Source organism: Dromaius novaehollandiae, chromosome 3 (assembly GCF_036370855.1).
Source record: "Dromaius novaehollandiae isolate bDroNov1 chromosome 3, bDroNov1.hap1, whole genome shotgun sequence".
NCBI lineage: Eukaryota > Metazoa > Chordata > Aves > Casuariiformes > Dromaiidae > Dromaius > Dromaius novaehollandiae.
This window is the reverse complement of record NC_088100.1, coordinates 57801994-57824365: the sequence shown is the minus strand read 5'-3', so window position 1 is coordinate 57824365 and position 22372 is coordinate 57801994. Positions and strand designations below refer to the sequence as shown.

The following is a 22372-nucleotide window of genomic DNA, read 5'->3' as shown; positions in this document are numbered from 1 at the left end:
TGTGAACATGTGCTGATCCAATATCGGAAGGGTTGCGCTATGATCCCAAGGACGAGATTAAGACGCTAAAGTTGGTCCAAAATTGTACAACCTTTTAACTTTATTGTCAATGAAGTGGGGAGAAAAGGTGGGGAAAAGCGAAGGAGAGGGGAAAAAGGGTAAGGGGAAAAGACAGAGAAAGTTGGAAGGGGAGAAAAGAAATCAGCTACCACCACTCCGAGTCTGATGATGTTCCGCTGACTCTGTTCAAGATCTCCAGTCATCGCAAGCAAGCCCCCCCCATTCACACAGTCTGCAGTTTTTATAGGTTCCTGCCCCGCCTCTGGGAGGTGCTTCCTCACTTCCCATGCAGATTAGCTGTCGTGCGCAGTCCGCCCTCTCGGGAACCTTCCAGAAACGGGCTGGGGCATCTGGGGGTCTCCTGCTCATGCGCAGATCGCAAATGTGTACGTGCGGTTCATGCTAGACGTGCTGTTCCCGTAGAAGCTTTCTTCTGCCCTTTTCGCACCTTTTTTCTCTGCGCAGGCGCATGAGGTTGTTTACCTCTAAACTGTGGAGAAGATGATTTCTTTTGTTTGACGCAGGATGTTCAATGCCGGGAAATGGTGGTGCGGCAGCAATGTCGAGACAAACCCTCATTTCATACTGGTTCTCTACAGAACATAAGCATTATCACACCTATATTGTAGGCTCAACATAGATTATTGAGGAAGCTCATTTCCTTATGAGCATCCAAGAGAGTAACTTCTACAACCACTCTGCACATCTCTTTGTTTCCTCTCACAGAGCTTTTATGAATCAATTCTTAGCTGCACAGATGATGCTAGTGAAAAAGGCATGTCAGCCCCCCAGTACAGTTATCAAAGTGACCCAGTTTGCTAACCAAATAAAATGTCGGATGTTAAATTGGACAAACAATTATAATGAAAAGGTAATCCATCTCTGAATATTTCTGCCCCCTTTCACCTGCTTGGTAAAAACTCCACATCTTCCCTCACTCATCATAAAAAAATCCTGCAGTAGAAGAGCTGGGCTGTCTTAACTAGAGATGAGATTAAACAGCTTAGTTAAATCTATCTGATAAGCTGTCTGATTATGCTGTATTTTGATATAGCTGAGTTATTTTAATTTCATTTAAATTAAGCAAGGACAGATTTTACCTGCTCTTAAGTGGTCGAGACATAGGACTGAGTTTCTTAAGGTCTGTAGGCTATTCCACATTGGCTTGGTTATGGTAACAGCCATGCGTGTCATGTGTCCCTATTCTTAGATTCCTACTGCATTTTCCCTTGCATTTGCTGCAATCTGGGAATGTCACATGGGGAGTAACCATGGCACAGCTAGCACATGTAAGCCATGGTAACTCAATCATATGTCAGATTCCACAGATTACTATATTTAAATTAAACAAGAGTATCCATATTCACCCAGACTTTGTTGCATTTGCACTTTAAATTAAATTAATGCAACTCTACCATGAAACAGAATTCAAGTGATTCACTGTATTATTCCAGTGTACTTTGCAGCAAATCAGGTGTTCACCTCTAAAGCACATACTGCTGTTTTCTGTCTACCTACACACTTTCTAACTGTTTTCATGCATATTTTTTTATTTTATTTTACAGATAAAAAAGAAGCTGCTGTGCCCAAAGAACTTAAAAGTAAGACGCTGCTATGCAGTAGGTTATGATCTCTTTTACATGTCATGTACTTTTAAACAGCACGTTTCAATAATCCAAAATTATAGTTATTGAATTGTTGAAAACACAAAGAAGAAAGTAGTTACACCATTTATAATTGAAAAATGACATGTTTAGACTCCAGCTGCCTCCTACTTTCTAAATTCATTCTTATGCTATTTCTAATCCCGTAATCTTTTTTGTGACTGACAGTTCTGCCTTACCCTCTTTCTGTCACTGTCTTCAAGAACAAAGGTTTCACAGGGAAGCAAATGTCAAGTGAGGCCTCAGCTGAGTGTGTTCTCAGTAGCAGCAAGTTTGGTAAACGGACTGAGAAGATTCAGGGTCCAGCAGGTTTGCAGAGGGTCACCTGAGGACCGTCAGACTTGTGTAAATGGAGCCTGTTCACAAATGCAAAACCATGGCATTGCCTTTCCAGTTACCTCAGCTTCACGCGGGGAGACTTCTGAGGCTGCAGAAATGTTGGGACTGGGCTTTTCTGCATAAATAACAAAACCATTCTCTCAGAACATGGCATTGGTAACAAGGGAACTCTTGCACCTTTCTTTTCTACAAATTTGTAATCATGAATGCCTCAGCACAGTGGAGATAGTTACAAGTAGTTTTGATGGTAAGACTCCAACTGCTCAGAATCTTTGTTCTGAAAGTATGACATATAATAAAAATTAGGAAATGTCTTGGGCTTCAAAGATTGCATGATTAAAGAATGCACCGACTCTGAGCTCCATATACAATCTTTCCCAACTTCATGGCAGAAGCTTAAGTATTCTCTGTGGAATCCCTTACCAGCCTCACTTTTTCAGGAATTTATGAAAAGATTTCTTCTGGCATCCAAGAAAAGCTCATACATTGTTTTCCCACTCAAATTTTGCAAAAACTCTGAATAAAAGGTATAATGGATCTACTCTGCAAATAATGACTTATTAGTGATATTCCTGCCTGTCTGCAAGTGGGCCTTGAAGGCTCCATTGATTTGAGCACATAGGTCTTCTAACAGGAGTATTTCCTAACAGCTGCCACTGCAGAACTTTGCAGCTGCATTGCCTGAGTGAAACTTGCAGGATGAAATTTTCAGCTGAAACTTGTTCATATAAAGATGCAGAGTAGTCAGCCCTGAAACATTTTGTGAATTCCAAACTAAAAAGCATATGCTTCCAAAAAAAGTTTAAAACACTTGCACCTTTTGTTTTAATGCTGCTAAAAAGTTAAATATATAAATAAATTACAGAACTTTTGGGTCAAAAATGTCCTGCATGTTATTTTTTCCTCAATCAAAATTATTCTAGTTGCTCAAAAATAAAGTATTTAAAATGAAAACAAAAATTTAGGTGGACCAAAAAGAATCCAGAATCCATTTGCTTTCAGAGATGGTAAGAAACCAAAAAAAAGTGTTGTTAGCCAGCACGCTCTACCTGAGGGAGAAGGGAATAAATGCAGTAGGCCTACAGTTCTGAAAGAAGTCCATCTTGCCACTTGTAGAATATGTGTGTTGGATCTCCTGCTTCTGTAGGACAAGGCACTCAAAAAAAAAAATTCTAAAGAAAACCCTTCTTCAAGGTCTTCTCCATATTTCCCTGAAGTAGGGGTGAGTACCCCAAGCAATTGCAATACTGTGATAATAATTAAGATCCAAATAAGTTAGGATATAGTTATCTGCTGCAGACTTTTAAATGGATGGAAATAAAACAATCACACACTTGCAAGACTCTATTTTGTTTTCATTCTGTTTCACAAGACAAGCTGATGCATCTTTCATGAACTTGTCAAAAGACTGGAGGGGAAGAACTCAAAATTACATTAGTGATTTAGCCATATTCTTTTTCTTTGTAATAACACAGTGACAGATGTGAAGGATTAACTAACTTTTTTTGGCATTCTGTAATTCAGATTGTGATTAAAATGATTAATTATTTCCTCTCACAATATGGAAATGAGAATTTTTAGTTACAGGGATTTTTTAGTTGATATAAAAAATCTTTTATGGAAGCCAGCGGAGTTTAGCTTATCGATATTTGTTAAATTATCTTAATTTAAGTACAGCCTGTTTTGGTAGTTCCTGAGGATACAAAGGATTAACTAAACTCTAGTAAAGAGTAAATAAATCCAAAGACTAGTCAGATTCTTCTACCCAGGGCTGAGATTCTCAAAGTATGCTTTGGGGATTCACATACCCTTCATCATTTGGAACATCATTCCACAAGGAAATGCTTTGTTTCTGTAAAGAGCGGATAGCATAAATGTTTCATGAAAAGACTGAGTTGAGAAGAACTATAGTTAAGCAGCCTGAGAGGGGGTATTTCTCTACTAGGAGAACCCAGTAGTTGCTGTTTCAAGTGTGGTATCAAAACTGCACTTTGATTTGATTGAGTTGTTCCCCTGATGTTCCTCCATTCCTCAGCACGGACAGAGGCTCCTGGAGTATCAGTGTGTGTGACTGTACTTTGGAGAAGTAGCCCAATTTTTTACCTTTTTCATCAGGACTGGATTCGGGTTAGGGGAAAGGATGCTATTTTGAACAGCCATGGGAACTCTGGAGGCGCCGTTGCTAAATTCACAAAGACAGGCCGACTACTGTAGGCTGGCTCGGGACCTCCTGTCTCTCACGACTGCAAGATCAAATGTAGAGGCTCCTGGTCAAAAGCTGTTGCCTATCTGGAGAAGCCAAACCTTGCCCCCAGGACTGGTGGCTTCACCTATCTTCTGCTGAGCTCTGCACCCTGTGGGGTCTGAGATTTCTCCACCGTGGTCACAGCCAACAGCAGTGAGCCCCACCACCACCTGAGCATAGTGAAGCCTGGGTGGCCCAGCCGTTAGGGACAGTGCCATTGCACTGCCTCTCTGCAGCAGGGGCCGTAATTTCTCAGAAGTCCTGAGCACAGCATGCCCTGTAAACACAGAGCCCACCCTTCCTCAGATCATGCTTCAGTACAAGGTACCTGCTCCCAGTGCCAGCTCTGCTGGGTTTGAGCTCCTACCTCCCTTTGAATTCTCGCAGAATCCCACAGATAACTGCTTCGCTCTGCTTTGCCAATGGATATGGAATAAGTAGACAGAAAAAAGTAAAAGAAGTGATTCAGTGGCTAATGGCAAGAGTTTACCCATTGCTTTAGCCCTTTGGCTGGCTGTTTTGTTCATGCCTTTGAGTTAATTGAAAGCAACTTAGTTCTTTCCTCTCTGGGTAATCTCTTCAGCTGATTCTCCGCTGAAAAATTTGCCACAGGCTGTATCTGTCATTGGAAGCCTTCCTCATATTTCTGTCTTTCACAATACAACTCTTTGTAGTAATTGGTTTAATTTATTCTCTTTTTTTTTAAGAGCCAGCAAAAGCTCCTGCAGCCAAACCAACTGCCACAAACCCAGCAGCACCAGGTAAAGGACTAAACATAATCTTTTCTCCTCATATTTAATGCATTTCTTGTGTTATTGAACCAGTTTATTGCATCATAGCACCATCTACTGGATTACACAAAAGCCACTGTTTTGGTTTCTTTTCTGCTTGAACTAAAATATATTTCATTGTGATAATCTGTATGCAAATTCTTTGTGAAGAATGACAGCATTTTGAATGGCCCTCTAGCATTTCTAACAGCTTCTTGTCCTCTAAAAATTTCTGTAGCAAGTTTCTGACTTTCATGACAGCAGTAAGGTGCCATACTGGGGTTTTTTTGCAGGCCTGGAGACCAAAAAAATGAATCTGAATCTAAGGCCTAGTTTCAAAAAAACAAGTATTTACAGACATGAGTTTCCAGGTTGGGCTTGTAAGCATTCAAGCACTTCCAGAAGAGCATCTGCTTTTTCAAAATGTTAATCCTGCAGTAGTTTCTACAGAAACAAATGGAGCTCATAGATAATCAGCCTTAGTATGCACTGAAAAGACAGAGAGACTTTTTAAAATACACTAGTGGCACTAATTCATATCTGAATTCAGACTGGATTGTAAAAACCTACCACTTTTTATTAATTTCTGCTCTGTTCTGCTTCACAATCCTCTTCAAAAAAGACCCACTGCATTTCTGCTTAATTTAGTAAAACCCAATACTTTGAATAACAATCTAAATACTCAGAATATTTGTAGTTTTCTGAGGCTTTAAATTAGCTCACCAAAAATGGGAATTTTACGTGTGAAAAGGAAACAGATATAAAAGCCATGATATTCCTTTACGCTAAGGGTGGCCTATGGTGCTTCAGGCTCTGTGCGGCTGAGCTGAGCCTGGTGCTGGCATCGCAGGGGCATGCTCCACGGGAACCTTTCTGGGCAGCAGTGTCTGAACAGACCCAGTCCCCTCCCCATTTGCAGCCTGCTGTCCCTGCTTCTTCTTGCCTCCAACTGGTTCAGCTTTGTGTGGCTGTGTGGATCTGTGAAGTGATTTCTTTTTTTTTTGCTTCCTCGTTTCAAGTGTGTTCTCTAGCTGTATTTCTCTAATCCAGATCTTTTTGGTGACCCAGCTTAGAGTGCAAGTCCCTAAATTTTTGGATAACCAAGGGAATAATAACTTCCATCAGTAGAGCAGGCTGGGAATTGGTCAAAGATGCTAGCTGGGAACCTTTTAAATTACCTCTATCACAAAAGGTTTTGCAGTCTGGAATTGCAGTTGATATAGGCTAGTGTAGGGTATATCATGCAGCTGTTAACTGTGTGAAGCAGGCTTTAGAAGTCCCATGTCCTCACACCTCCCAGTCCCTGCCTTCTGTGGTTGTGCCTCAGTTTGACACCACATTAAGTTGTGCTAACACAACAGGGAAAATACCGTAAACCAGATCATTGCTATGGCTTAGAACCAAAAAATATTCTAAAAGTGTGTGTGTGTGTGTGTGTGTGTGTGTGTGTGTGTGTGTGTGTGTGACAGGGTGTTGAGTCTGGATCATTTTAGTGAGTCTGGCTCCACAAACATTTATATCTGTGTAACTGATAATTTTTGTAAGTAGGTTTTATTGCCAAAGTGTGTTGTATAGCTAGACCCTTAGATGTCTCCACACTGCACTGCAGAAATCGTTATGTTAGAACCATATGTTTGTAATTAATTCATCCCACCTGCTTGCATCCAGTATTTGTGTTCATTTTTGAAAAATATTCCAATGAGTCCGCTTATTGGCAGGAATGGTGGTGACAGTAATCTGCTTAAGATATTGAAAAGGGGAAAAACTGGCATGGCTTATTATGGAAAAATTAGGGGTTCATCTGTTCTGACATGTTTCTAAATATCTAGTTTGCCTTACAGATGATAAAGAGCAATAACTTTTTGACTTCTACATTTTTGCTTCCCCTCCCCAAATGGCACTATTCTATAAAAATTAATTTACACCCAGAATAACTCACCATAGCAAAATATTAAATATGCTTGTTTGGCAACATCATAACCAGAATGCTGCCTATTAGTTCAGTAAATTAAGTCCATTATCCAATTTCATATTTCATTTTCTTTCACATCTCTTATTACATTGCAACCTGTACCCCAGAATGCTTACAGCTGAAGGTTTATTCCTATTAGCGTACTGAACAGACTGAGAGCACAGCTGGTCATCTTCCAGTGCTTCTACATCACATATGTTCTTGGTCTCGGTGTCACTGGTGAAGAAATCTCTGTCTAATACATTGTGCACTATTTTTATCTCTATACATTTAAATGGTGAGAGCAAAGAAAATAAATGTGGAATTTTGAAGTCTGTGAGAACTTCTAAGTCTGGAAACTGATGGCTGCTCTAGGAAACCACTCTCAATGAGTATCCGTTACTTGATTTTCAAAGTGGATATTTTCAAATTTGTGTACTGTATCCTTTAACTTGAAAATTAGCACCTGGGCAACCAACTGAAGTTGGGTGTGGAGAGCATAGCATTTGGCTTTAAAGAAAAGCAGAATCATTTCAAGTGCTGTTATTCAGAAGGGAGAAACAGGGGTTGAAGATACTGATGCAGCAATTTCATGATGCTAAGCTTTTTCCTGTCTTATGATATTCCAGTCCAAATCCTCCTGCTCATTTCTTTTCTTACACCATGATGCACTACCTCCACAGCGATGCCAGCAGGGAAGGTCTGGGCTTGACCTAGCCGTACAGAAAATCTGCCTATCTATCTATCTAACAGCACAGGCATAAACATAAACTGATATGAGTGGTGGTGGTGGTGTCAAAGCTAATTTAAGGCTAATTAATTTCCCTATCTAATTCATTCTGTGATGATGCAAACAACTGTATCAGTAAAACTGAAGATTCAGCAAATAATAGTAGCAAATAGGAGCAAGAGCCCTTCAGCGGGGAGAGAGGAGGGGACATCCTAGGCCGGTATTACAGCTGAAGACTTTGTCCCCCAAAGCCCCAGTTTCACTCTAAAGAATAATAAAACTCTAAAGTGGTTCCATTAATCCTCTTCTTGTTTGCATTTACATCTCACTGGAGGACTAAAATACTTTTTCCTTGAGAAAAGGGGATAGGTTTCTTTCACACGATTTTATAGGGAGTGCTGTGCTCTCTGTAGCTAGAAGCTCTCAGGTTTCTCAGCACCAAGGGGTATGTGCTGAGCACATGCTCGGTCCCACCACTGGGCATCTGAGATCCTCAGGTAGGAGATGCAGTCACAAGGGAAACATCGACACTCGCCCCCATCCCTATTGAGCCTCACTTAGAAAAACGCCCAGAGCCCACTGCAGATCTAACCCTGCAGTTATCGCTGTTTAGTAATGGTTCCTGGCCAGTGCTGATTACTGAAAGGTACCCAAAAGTTGCTGGAAAAGTCCTAGGTGGCATAGACTACAACCATATTAAGAATATTTGCAACCATTTTAACAGCAAAGGTGATTGAGCTCCACTGCACCATGTTCTCTGGCATGTTCTTCTGTGTTCTTCTGGCATGTATAAAGAAGTGTCATAGCACAGGTCCTGCAAAACACTGCCATTTTCCTTAGTTAGGATCAAGGTTGGGAACAGTTTGTCTGTGAGCCCCTTCATGGAATAACTTCACATTATACACAATATTTTTGCACCTTCTTTCAGCACTAATGATAGTGCTTTTCCCTGATGATTAGCCTGAGTTAAAAATCAGATTGAAGTCTTTTTAACACTGTAAAAATTAAATCTTAATTGCAGCTCAGAATTTCCCTGGAACAGTCTTGCAATTTTTAATTTAATTTTACAGCATGTTTAACAGATTCTGTACTGAAACATACCTTCCTAATTACTAATTTTTAATGCCTAATTTTTCACATCTTCCTCTCCACAGCAGAATAAAAATAAAAATCTTATTATTCCCCTTGGGTTCAAAATATAAGCTCTTTTTGAGCGTTAATTTCCCTTGAATATTAGAGAAATTTAGTTTAGACCCAAAAAGAATAAAATAAGTGTGACAGAGGAAACGTCCATTTTAAAAGCTCAAAGGTTAGTTGCATCCAGTCTCTCAAACTGATGCTGTCAATTGTGCTAGAGTTATTATTCCTTTATTATGGCTCTGACTTTTCCACTATTGGAAAGAAGTAGAAGGAAAGAATGACATTTTGCGGGAAATGAGTTTATAAGGTAGCTACAGATTACTACGAACAAGTTATTCTGAAAAATCTGACCAGAGGATCAGTTTAGGAGGTTCAGATCATTCTATATAATGCAGGAAGAACTTTCCTGTGTAGAGACACCCCAATAGAATATGTCTGACAGTGGTCAAAAACAGATTCTCAGGGAAGGTCAGAGCAAGTATATAAAGATTTTTTTTCCCCTAATATGCCTTCTCAACTTCCACCTCTATGTGATGCAGGGATTTCTTGCATAAAATGATGAACTTCTGGAACCATAAGCACTTTCCAGGACTTCAAATTTAGTACCTTCAGAAAAAAAGATATGCACTTACTGTGGTATGCATTTAGTTTCTTTACAGTAAAAAAAGACATTAGGAGCTCTTTACTACCTTGTTAACAGCATCAACCAAAAGGAAAGAAGAAAGTCCCCATTTGGAACATTATCTTACTTTAGGAAATATAAAATAAACATTTGCAGTGTGCTCAGGAAGATATAATTTTTTTTTCCAAGAATCATTAAGATTTACTTGCCTGAATATCTGTGCACCTTGAAAGTGACTGTTGTTTAAACATTAGAAGTTCTACTGGTGACAGACAGTATTTTATTTAACAAATTACTTTAATCCTTTGATCCCAGGCTACCAACAGCAAATAAAACATTAGCAGGAAAGGGTAGACATTTTATACTCGCCATACCTTAAAAAAACAGTGTTATTCTCCCTCTTTAAAGGGAAGAAATAACACAAATAGGCAAAGGTTGTAGGACAGCGGGTATGCTTTGAAATGGAGGAAAAGGTTCATTAAAGTGTTGAGTTCTGTGCTTATCTTTTAATGATTATCTGTAAGAAAGAATTAGGTTCAAAGAATTAAGTTCAAAGATTGCTAAAAGCATGTGAGTAGTACAAAAGGTTAGTAAGATTCAGCACATTTATAGAAAAGTTTACAACCATGTTGGAAGAGCCAAAATGATTGTGGACTCTCTTTCATGTTTGTCTCAATCAGGTAGCTCTCGAGAGTCACATGTCAGGTTATATTTTATTCACAGTGTTTCTTCTGAGATCTGGCCTTTTTCCTTTTCCCCTTTTTTGAGTGCACACGCACTCCATCTTGTGTCCAGCTCTCGTCCTCCTCTTGTGTAGACATACTTCCCAAGGAAGGAGACATCAAACACCTGTGCAAATTGTATGTTAAGGGGTGGAGATGATACCCACTCCCCCATGAAAGTACTTTTGGAAAGAGGAAAAGAAGAGGAACAGCCTTTCTTTCTCTTTCTCTCTCACCATACTCAGGTAGGACCCTAGTAGATTTTGCCATCCTGAAATCTCTTCAGGATCTTATGTCTGAGTGTGCCATGTGCCCTGAAGTTTCCCTTTATGAGGAGCCAGGCCACTGCCCCTGGTTAGCATCTCTGTATGTATTACCACAGTACAGGTGTTACCTAGCAATTCATTCTCATAGCTGGGATACTACATTCAATTTTCTCATCCCTGGTGCTAACCCTCTCAGACTGTCTCATAATGTAAGTACAGCCATCCTCAGAATTTATTTTCTAGGTTTACAGTTTAACTCTTCAGGGACAAATGATGAAGGTAGCATATTACATGCATATGGATAGGCTTTGCATTTGATTTCTGGACAAAATAAATCTTCACTCAGGTATCACAGGGAATATGCAGTGGTAAACAAAATAATAAAACCGTACCTGTATTTATGCTGCTACTCGGGGTCTTCGGGTTTAGATTCAGGATCATTCTGTAGTCCTTTGGAATCACAGAGGCTTCCTTTCTGGTCCAGGTTAGCATACTTATTCCTTATCGGTCTTCTTCCTCACTCCCACCTTAAATCTTTGGGGAGTTAAATACTCTGGCTTATCCAGTTTCTCGTTTTAAAGGCAAAGTTAAAAGCTTGGGTATCTTTGCACAGTAGGTGGAGATAATCTGACCTGCAGGCCCCAGGAGCTTGCAGAAGACAGGAGAAGCTGGGTCCCCCTCTGCAACTGTTTGTCCCAGAGAGATTCCCCTAGAATTAAAGTCTGGCAGCTGACTCTGCTCCTGGTCTGCCAGAAATGCATTTTAGCTGCGTTTACAGCAGCTAACATATGGCTCTTGTAGTCCATTGCTCACCCTTCCTTAATATCTACAGGAATCTATCAGTTGGATGTAGGTATATTCCACAAATCATTCCAACCTACTAACATTTTGATTGCAACGTTAGGGCTTAGAAACTATTGCAGAGTAAAAGATCTTAAACTGCCCGCTAGATCATGTAAACTAGATCATTATTTAACTCCAGATGGGAAAGGAAAAACAAGGTATTGGCTAATGTCACAATACATGCCATCAAAGGAGAATAATTTTCCAATGTTAGAGAGTTTTACCTTACAATCTTCAATTCTTTACACATAGCATTTATTTAAATGGAGCATGAAGTAGCTCATCTTACACTAAGCTTTCTAATCTGAAATCCAGTTTTTATTCTCCAATGTTTAAAAACTTCTCAAGTAAATGACCCAGAATTCAGGATATTTTTTCTACTTTTGCTGGGATCTTGAAGTGCCTGGTCTCTTAGCCTGGCATACCATGACTGCATTTACGCCTTCCTTACACTATACAGCGTTTCAGCATCATATAGTATTAAAATTATTTCCTATACTTCCTTTCACACCATAGTTGACTGTGTGAAGACACCTGTACTAAAACTGTAGCCTTGTTTTTTTCAGTTATTATCAGATATTATTAAATGTCATGGTCTAGTCTGCCCAATGCAACAGAGTACTGTTGTATTACTAACACTAAAATGATGTTACCTCAAGAGCAAGGCAGGGGGAGCAAGTTAACTACAAAAACAAAATGACTATTTATTCCTTAGTGCATAAAAGTAACAATGATGAGAGTGAAATAGTGTCAAAACTAAACGCTTTTAAAAAGAAAATAGAGTTGAAAAGATTGTTTAAGTGTCTACTCTTTATGGAAAAGGCATTTTAAGGGAGTTTGTTCTATAGCTGGCAAGCTTTAATAGTCCTGAAATTGTTTCATGATTAAGTGCTCTTTTGGCAAGAATTGGGCCCAATTTCAGCAAAGCACTTAGCATATGTTTAAATCTGCCTTGAGTCAGCAAAGCATTTAAGCACATGCTTAAGCTTTGTTGAATCCAGAATATTACGTAGAGTTTGCATGTGATTAACTTCCCAGACATCCATCTTTTGGAAGTAATACCACATTTGTTTTGCTAGAAAGAATAAATGAGCCTCATCTTGCCCATTGAGGCCATTCTGAAAAAGGCACTTGGTTTTCAGAGGAGCAGGAGTGGACTAATAGTGGTAGATGTGGACTATAGTTTTCTATAGCCAATGTGATAATACTACATCTTGAACTTACTATGTGCTTGAATATAGCAGTGATGTGTTTTTAGAGGTAGAGCAAGTGGTAACATAATATACTTCACTCTGATGTTTCTTAAACATGAATTTTCTCCCATCATCATTCAGGACTACTTTTTAAGATTTTGAATGTTTCAGTATTAAAAAGTTTCGGTTGAGTATTATAAGTACAAAGCAAACTATTAATAATCCACAGTACCACTTTATTCTGCAGAGTGCCTCAAATAATGTGGTGAGTTTCTTATATAACGGTTCCTTACAGTGACCAAGTTTGAAGCTTTACGTATTTCAGAAATAGCAGACGCTGGTTTTATTGCTTGCATGAACTAGATTGCTCACAGCATTTTGTTGCCTGTCAGAGCTGCACACTTCTCCTGGCGTCTTTTGTTGATGTCCTCCTTCATGACATTGCATCTGCCGATGCCCTCTAAAGGAGCTGTGTGTCCTGGTTAGGCAGCCAAAGAAGCCTTTCAAAATATTTAACCATATGCATGTCCTTTGACTCTAGTGTTCCAAAAGCAAAGATATCGATGCTTTTGCTCACTGCCTTGTTCTACTGCAACTGAGGGTAGAGTGCACTGTATCTCGGGGATGAATAAACAGCATGAAAGAAGGAGGGAGGAAATACTTCACAATGACAGTGCCACAGAATATGTTGTGTCATGAAGTTCCAGCCACAGTGACAGTGTTTTGACATCTGGTTCATTATCCTAAGTCAGGCTCTACAGTTCAGTCTCTTGTTTTAAGTTCATTAACCTCCAAATATATTTATTCCTTTAGGATCTCACTGCATTAATTTTTAGCATCTGTTGTTTTCTTACTGAGTTATCTAATTTGATCTGCTTATCCTGTTTGCCTAATGACAGGCAGAATTTTGAAGAATTTACTTCAAAGTTTCCTTTCACTTCTGAAAATCCAGACTCATATCCGCAGTGGGTTAAAATAGTTGAAGCAGAAGTGATTCCCTTCTCAAAAGAAGGGATGAACAAGTTGACGTCCTCAAAAGAGCATGATCAAGTTAAAGCATGAGCAAAGAGTAATGATTGGGTGTCATCTGAGCTATGATCACCTTCCATGGGCACACTCTTGTCACTAAGCAACTGCAAATTTGACTCATCAGTCCTAGGGGGATGTTTTTTCTCTGCCTGACTGTGAGGAGCTGTGTCAGGCTGGCAGGAAAGGCAACAAAAATCTGCATTCTTTCCATTTCCTCCTTAAGATGGCTCATTTTGTCTCAATTATTCAACTTCTGCAGACACCAGTACGTGTTTCAGACTCTGGGAGAAAGAATGTCTCTCTCTCTTCTGAGACAGAACCTCATCTTCAGGCTTCAGTGTAATTAATACTGGAGCCTTGCAGAAAGATGTTTGCTTTCCCTCTGAATTAATACAGCCTGAATATTCTGAAAAGATGTGTGGACTTTCTGCCTACTCAAGTGTGGGAGGACAGATCCCATCAGTTTCTGAGAAGGACCTGAACTCTAAGAAGGACCCCCCCCATTCTAAGCCCCACATCCGAGGGGCAGTGTTCAATGCATTTTGATCCCCCTTTTTCCTTTTTTTTTCTTTTCTTTTTTAATCTGAGTTGCTGATGAGTAAGAAGGGAAAGAAGGGTTTTAGCCATCTTTATTCAACAGTGCCCACATAAACCAGAGGGTCATGTACTGTTACAGTCATTCTAACTTCAAGATGTTTTTCTTGTCGTGTAAACTTTCTGAGGAAAAGGCGGAGTCTACTCAGTCCTTTAACAAATAAAGTAAGTTTGTAAAATACTCATTGAAACCTCATAATAAACATCAGTTCAGTCCCTCCCCCACAACAAATTTGATAGCAAAACTGATATAGGATGGTGCGGGAGGATTTTGAAGATGCAGGGGTCTAGCTTGCCTTTGGTGGGAACTGACCACATGTACTCAAAATTAAGGACCTCAGTCAGTTTGATGGTGACTAGTTTAATAGTGGCTTCCTTTCTGAGCTTCAGGTGTACATCCACTTAATCAACAAATGAGCTGTATTAAAATGAGGCTAAAGCAGCTATTGAAAGCAAATGTTTGGATTTGGGACAGCATCTTCATCTCCTGCCTCCCAATTCTTTGTGTTAAGTAAAAATATCAAAGAGGACAGTATAACACTCCAGTATCAAACACTTGAAAAAAGTATAATCATCTCTAGAAAAAGATTTAAACTCTTTTGGTGGCTTCTAACTCATTCAGGGATCCTAAGGCTTTTGCAGTGATGAAGATTTCTATCTTCAGTTTTGCACCCATCAATTTCTGCCTGTGAAGGAAAGCTAGAGACCCAATAAGTTGGGCTGGAAGCATCTGTGCCTTTTTCCTTTTTTTTCTTTTTTTTTTTTTCAGATTATTTTTCCTATGTATTTCCCAGCATGGCAGAAGATTTCTGATACAAAAATATTGATACAGAAAACTGTAGAAGAGTCTTCCCAGTCTGCCTGCTTCTTTCCTTTTCTTCATGAAAATCCCTCAGAGAAACTGAGGACCTCCCAAACTGAGGTTACCCTCCCGCCCCCCCAAAAATGCTCTTTTATAGAAGAGCAGGTACATGTTTGGTATGATTTCACCAAGTAAGAGGTTTCCTTAGCCTGTTCTTATTCCCTTAAGAAATATATTTGGCCAATCTGTTATTTTTATAAATTGATGAGTATGGTGGTGATGGATATGGCAGTGAGTTTCCTGACATAAAACCTGCTGAGTACTTCTCAGGAGTAGAAGAACTTGCAAAATCTAGTTTGATGCAATACTCCTCCTGTAGATTATCTCAGGTGTAATAACATGACTGAGCTCACACTGCAACCTTTCCCTTCAATAGTGGGGACTAAAGGGATCTTTTCTGTATCTGGCTGCTTATGTTCATAATATTTATAATGAAAGGATATCTTGGAGAGCTTTACCATCCTCTCGCATTTGGTTTTAATTAACCAGTACATTATGAAGGTCTGAGAGGGAAAACAACAGGCACATAGCCTATAAAACCAAGATTACAAGACTAAGATGAGCCTAACTTTCCCCTCTCTAAGGATTTCAGTATTCAAGACACTTCACAGAATTTGATAACATCAGGCTTTAGTGAATATAAAACTAGATTCATTGAAATACCTGCAGCACAAATTAAACAGTACAGGAAACTTTTCTGCAGCTACTGAGTGCAATTAGAGTGGCATTGGTTATATGATGTGATGTATACTACAGAAAAGCAAATCCATTTGAGACAGTATTTATTTAATGTTTGTCACAGTCTGTGTGATTCTATATATAATCTTTATTTTTCTGAACACTTCTTGGACAAGAATGCTTTATCTGAATTAATTGAAATGCACACACACACGCGCACATGTGCACACATGTGCACACATAGCTGTACAAATCAGAATGAAATATCAATTGCTTTCTCCTGCCAGATGGCAGAAGGTCACAGCTTGTGAATATCCTTCCTGGTAGTAAAGTTCTAAAGGGCACCACAGCAAATGTGCCAGCACAGATGCTTTTCAGCACTGTTTGCACATTAAGGAACAGTCTGGCTTTGGGAAGCACTGAAGAGGCAAGTGCAGGTTCTTTTCTGTTTTTCACCTGCTCCAGGGGTATTTGCAAGTGTGCCACTAGTAATGAAACAAAAAAATATATCTATCTGGTTTTATGGACATGTAATACATTTGTCAAACCTCATAAAAGGGACAAGTCATAAAAGAGAAAAGTATCAGAGCTTATAAACATGGTGAAATTTCAAATTAAAGCAAATCTCAATTTTGTGCATAGTAGAAAATCAATATATTATCATCAGAAGTTTATTCCCCATATATTCATATGTGGCATAGTCTCGTGTATACAAAAACCCCCCACCTCTTTAAAGCTAAAAAGAATTACAAATGTCGTGACAAATATCTAATTTGCCTAATGTGTCTACAGCTGGCAATATCCTTTGATATGTCAGACTAACTGTTCATTCCTGAAAAAAGGCCATTCAAATCAAGCAACAAGAACCTGAAACAAAAGGAAAGATCTAGATCTGAACGTCCCTGAAGTTTGTGGCAGATGCAATAAAAGGTTTCAGTTCATTCCATTAAAATATTAGAAAAGGAATCACCTGGAGTTTCATTGTCATGTCCAAATTTCCCCAGAAAGCTATGATGTCAAATTCTGTTAGTTACTGAATTATGTTTTCTCTATGGAAAATGATTTTTTTTTCATAAGTTTCTGGAAAGAAAACCATTATAAAAGGAACTCTATAGAAGATTCCTAATGTTGCATTTTTGAAAACCGGGAACTAAAGCTAGATAAACCAAAAATTTCAGAACGTGCAAAAATACTTGAGGAGTGATGTTAATGTCATACAGTTCCCTGATCTCATGAGAGCTGACAAATCTTGGAATGAGAGGGAAAAATAATTTCCTCAGAATCATTAAAGTCATAATTACATTTTCTTCATTTTCCAGGAAGCAGCAAAAGCACAAAACCAATCAAAACTCTCATTTCACAGAATGAGTCCTAAAATATCTATATGAAATTGGATACTCTGAAGAACACTTGGGCTACACAAAACCAAAGCTGCAGCTGTTGTTTTGATTAAATTTATTGAGTCAGCCAAGCTACTGAGTCCCAAACTTCTGTCCTCTTCTGTCTGCTAAGCCTCTCCCTTGACTATAAAGCACCAGTGGTATTTTATATACATATATATTACATAATAAATACATAAAAATGTGCCTTGTATAACCATGTTAGAGCATAATCCCTGATTTTAGTCAACTATTCTCATTTCTTTGAAATGTAGATTTTGGCTGAAAGTAAGCACTTATGAATTTGTGGTGAAATTCCATCAATATTTTTGGTCGAAAGAGAAAACTGAAGAGCTAAAGTGTTTTGTTTTGCTGGACTCAAAACAAAACAATTTATTTTGGAAACTACATTTTGCTTAACTGGCTATTCAGATAGATTTAAGAACTCAGAAAATAAAATTGAATATTTCATTTCAGATAGAACTACATGTGTTTCTTCTTCCAAACTTACTGGGAATGGTAGTGGGGTGAAATGATGTATTTTGTAAAAAGCTAGCCACCATTCTTTTTTCCTTATTTTGGATTCACCTGCCATTTCAAATATAAATTATTTTCATAGCTCTGTATGGAGTATATCTCTTTTATGTTTCCACTGTGCATTCAGTATTAATATTGATTATGAATTAATATTGAATGTTAATATTATTCATATTAGTATGTTTAATGGTCAAATGGTCAAATCAATATGGTCAAATTATTTCATTTTCTTTTGACAGATCTTGTTTCTTTTAGCTTATTCAACTCGAGGAGAACTCAAACTTAAGGATAGCTGCTCTAGATCATCCTACATCATATCCTTTTTGTAGTCTAAATTAGATTATCAAAGAGATATTATGTTAGTGAAGATGAGTAGAATGTACCAGGACAACTGAGAACTCATCAGGCCATTTGAACTTCTGTTTATGCTGCTAGGTTGTATGTGGACCTGGAGCTCAGAGTACAGTGCAGGTTATCTGAGTGAACACTTTCTGTCAACGTGGTTTCTAAAAGGCTTACTTTTAGCGGTACAACAACATCAAAAAACACCTAGAATGTGGAACTCTATATCATGATTTCAGTGTGGAGACTGTTAATAGATTAGTATTCCTCAACTGTATTACTACAAAGTTAGTGAAGATATCTCCTATAAGCATGGAGAAACTGTAATTATTAGATAGCAGTAAATGGCAAGCATGGATAGATGTGTATATTTAATAGAAACTGCCATTATCTTGTGATCAGTCAGCTCAAACACTCTTTAATTTAGGAAATGCTCCTGTGTGGATCCAAACCTGCACACCAGAACCTTTACATATGCTTTTTGAAAGCCTTATTTCATTTGCTGACAGCAAGACCTTATCTCTCTTTTTGCTGTTATGAATGTTAACCCTGGCTGGTGGTGCGTGCTCAGTTTCCGAGAGATACATTCAGTGTCTTTCTCTTCCCACTGGCTGCCCACCTACCTCTGAAGGGGTTTGGAAGCAAATACTAACAAGAAGGAAAGAGCTGTTACAGAAACTACTATTAAAAATTTGTAAAACCCAGTCATGGTTCTGGTTATTCTCTAATCCCTTTGAAAAAAAACAACTGTGGATGTCCTGAGGCACATACAGCTGTTCACAGGCCAGCAGTTAGACCACCCTGAAGAAAATGGCAAATGCTTTACTCTTCACAGTTGCTAGAGTTTCCTTTTAGCAGCTAATTATGTGAGCTAAATTATCCTTCAGTGACCAGTATTAACATTTAATCTGACTCAGTTTGCCTAGTGTGACCAGGGATAAAGAAGTAACTGATGATAACTACAAGGGCTTTTTGGCATGCAGGAAAGTATTGGAGGAGGTGCCTGAACTGGCAGTCTAAAGGCAAATGCCACATCCAACAACCACTAGTAACCTGACGATCATTGTCCAGCATAGCGAAATAAAACATTTCAAGAAGAGAAAAGTGTACTTCTTTTTTTTTTTCTTTTTCAGAACCACGCAAGAAAGAAAAAATGGTGGAATCTGGTGAATATTGTCACTTCTTTTTCCTGCTTCTCAACTGTCCTAATAAATGTTGAAATTAACTCATGTCATAAGGAAATATTTGCTTTTTTGTTTGTTTTTACAGCCAAAACAGCAAAGAAAGAAGTAAAAGTACCTGTGAAAAACAGTAAGTTTTACAATCTCGTTTATCTGGCTTGATTTTAAGTTAAGACAGGATTAGGTAAAGGTACCAGAAAAGCAAAGCCAGAGATAAATATTTGCCAGTTTAATCAAACCTACCTGAGCAAATGAATGACTGTGGAGCAGTTACATACCCATTTGGCCTCCTCCTGGAACAGAGATCTACTCAGCTATAAATGAGAAGTACATCAACCATGAGATTTTTTATTTCCGCTTTTGAAAGGTTTATGTTTTCAAAGGAAGCCTGTTTGGAGGTTACAGTAAGCTGATAGAGAAAAATACAAAATATGGGATTCATAGTTTGCAGGGGAGAAGTAGGTTGTTTTGTTTTGTTTTGTTTTTATTTCTAGCACCTATGCCAGGTATTTTTGCTGTAGCTAGGCACTCTTCCTATTCCTGACTGGAATTTACTTCTCCAGATCATTCAAATTTGGGGGAACATAAAGAATTTAAATTATTTTTACAGGCAAGCTTGATGACTCATTCTTTTCAACTGATCCTATTTTCCTAGACAAATTCTGAGCAAAAATATCTACAGTAGACAGTCAATCTATAGAAAAATGAATGTCTCTTGTGGCATAAAAACCTGTCATGGGTCTTCAGAATGAAAGTGTGAATAAGGAGGAAAGAGAAATGTAGAAGTTTGAGTAGTCCAGATTCAGTTAATCCAATTATGAAGAATAGGAAACAAATTAAACTGAAAAATATAATATATTCAAGCAATACAGTTGAGGATCTTCCTCAATATTAGAATATTTCTTCAACAAATTTTGAAAAGGTGTTTTTAATTGCTTCAAATTACTGCTAAAGGAAATTTCTTTTGCATCTCCTTCAACTATGTATGATATATACCCATTCTGAAACCTGTTTTTCACTCCTCCTGTCATTCTCATTACCTGAAAATACTGGAGTTATTGAAACTCCATATATGCCTTACCTATTAACCTTGTTTTCCATGTTTTTGAGCTACAGGTTAATTCGTCATCATCTGCCATGAGACTGTCCAAATAAGCAACATATGTCTGTCTCTGTTTTCCTTTTTCATAAAAAACAGAAGAATGAGTTACTAGCCTAATTTGTGTAGATACTTAGCAAACTGATGAATAGAAGAGCTGTCAGGACCAATTTTAGTTTCTTTATGCATTTGCAAAATTTATTTCTTGGGCTCCTTTATTTTACAGTATCTGTGGAAACTCAGAAGTCGAAAGGTGAGTATCTCTATTTGCTTTTTATATTGAAATGGAAGAATGCTGATGTTGATTTTTATAAATGAAAAAGCATCTTGTAACAAAAATTCTAATAGGTGTGACCTATTTAAAAGGAAGTGAACATTTTAAATAACAAAGGCTTTTCCTTCCAGCACCTCAAAGCCCTTCTAAAGAGCACATGTCTTTTCCCTGGGGTATCTAAGAACTAATGTACTGTAATTCTCCAACTATATTAAATTCAGTTTCTAACCTTAACTCAGATCATAAGGTTTTCATGAAAGGCAAAAAGGAGAATCAACCAATCTTCCATAAGAATATGACCCAAAGAGCAATATTTCTCTTTTTCCTGTCCAGCTGTAGCACAAACACCGTAACTGAACAGTAGTTTTCTTTACTGAGTGTAGGGAGTTTTACAGGGAGGTTCAGTGAAACAGCTTTGGCCTCCATTTCATATGAAAACTGCTGATGGGGGAATCTCAAAGATACGGGAGCACCAAGGCTTTCTCCACAGTTTTCCCCCTTCCTGAATACATGGGGGGCTGGGACTGCTGAGAAGCCCCAAGGACTTAGGGTCAAGCTGAGCAAATATTTAACTCTTCACATCAGTGTCTTACTTTTATGTATATACATTGTAAGATATTGCCTCCAAATTGTCTTCATGCACATTACAGAGGGCAGCTGTATCCTAGGGACAAATGGAAAATGGGGTTGCACATTACAAACTGCTAAAGCACTTCACCCTGGGTCCATATTTATTCATATTGAAGATCACCTTGCTTCACAAACATTCCCACTGAAACAAATGAGACTGTTCATATCAAATGCTTAGACCTGTGGATCATGGTTTCCAAAGCTGTCTGCCACGAGTCAAAGACAGAGAAATGAGAATTTCCAGTTTTTAATACTCTATCACCCAACCATTCTCTTTTAGATTACAGTTCACCTCTGAAACTCTATTCACATTAACTAGTAAATACTGACACAAGTATTTAAACTAAATTGAAAGGCAGTACAGTGATATTCTGCAGTATGAGGAAGGGTTGCAGAATCACTCCCCTGATGATTAGCGTGAGGAAATCAAAGCTGGTAGAGTATTGTCTTTATTGGATGTTTTTAAGTTCCCTGTTTCATGGGCTAAATTCATAACGCTATGATTGCTTTGTAGCTAATTGTATTAAGCAAAACAGAAACCAAACTAATTTAGATATTTGTTTTCTTTATACTCCCACCAGGCAAAACACAGAAACCAGGGGAAAAAAGTTTGTGGACTTAAGCTTTTACATTTTTAGCAAATTCTAGATAGCAAAAGCTGGAAATAAATGTAGTTTTGCAACTAAGGGTGATTGAATAAAGCTTTTGTTTCTTGCTTGTAGCTGCTGAACAAATCTTTTTGATATATAATCATTTCTTCTGTAATGTTGTACTGTGTATTTGATGTCAACATTCCAACACCTCTGAACCCACTCCTGCCATGCCTATACCTATTAGGGTCTGAAAAAAAGTGAAACATTTGCTTCTTCCAGGATTAAGTCACCTCCTTAAGACATGAGGTTTTCTTTGGCCACTTCTGAGAAATGTTGTCATATACCTCTTAAAAATGTTATCCCCGCTGATTATATTTACACCTTTATTATGAGTTTCTTTCGTTAGGTCATTTGAAAAGCTTGTGCCCAGAAGTATCAGCGTTTTTGGATTAATAGAGCCTTTGCCTCTGTGCTTTGTTGCTGTGAACCGCCCCAAAATCTGCTGAATATTATTTCATATTTTGATAAGGAGCAAACATTTGTACATACAGTTTGTCTACACTAGCTCTCCAGAATTTTGCAGGATTAAAAAAAAAAAAAAAAAAAAAAAAAAAAAAGTACCTTATAAG

The 22372-nt window shown here is 38.2% G+C and overlaps 1 protein-coding gene across 1 annotated transcript in view; it reads left to right on the top strand.

The window, feature by feature from the left end:
* Positions 1-22372, top strand: part of TRDN (triadin) — a 232219-nt gene that overhangs the window by 128941 nt on the left and 80906 nt on the right. Inside the window, exons 16-20 of the mRNA XM_064508938.1 lie at positions 1626-1661; positions 5016-5069; positions 19100-19132; positions 19236-19277; positions 20473-20499. Coding sequence (XP_064365008.1) covers positions 1626-1661; positions 5016-5069; positions 19100-19132; positions 19236-19277; positions 20473-20499 — 192 coding nt within the window. The remainder of the gene's footprint in view (positions 1-1625; positions 1662-5015; positions 5070-19099; positions 19133-19235; positions 19278-20472; positions 20500-22372) is intronic.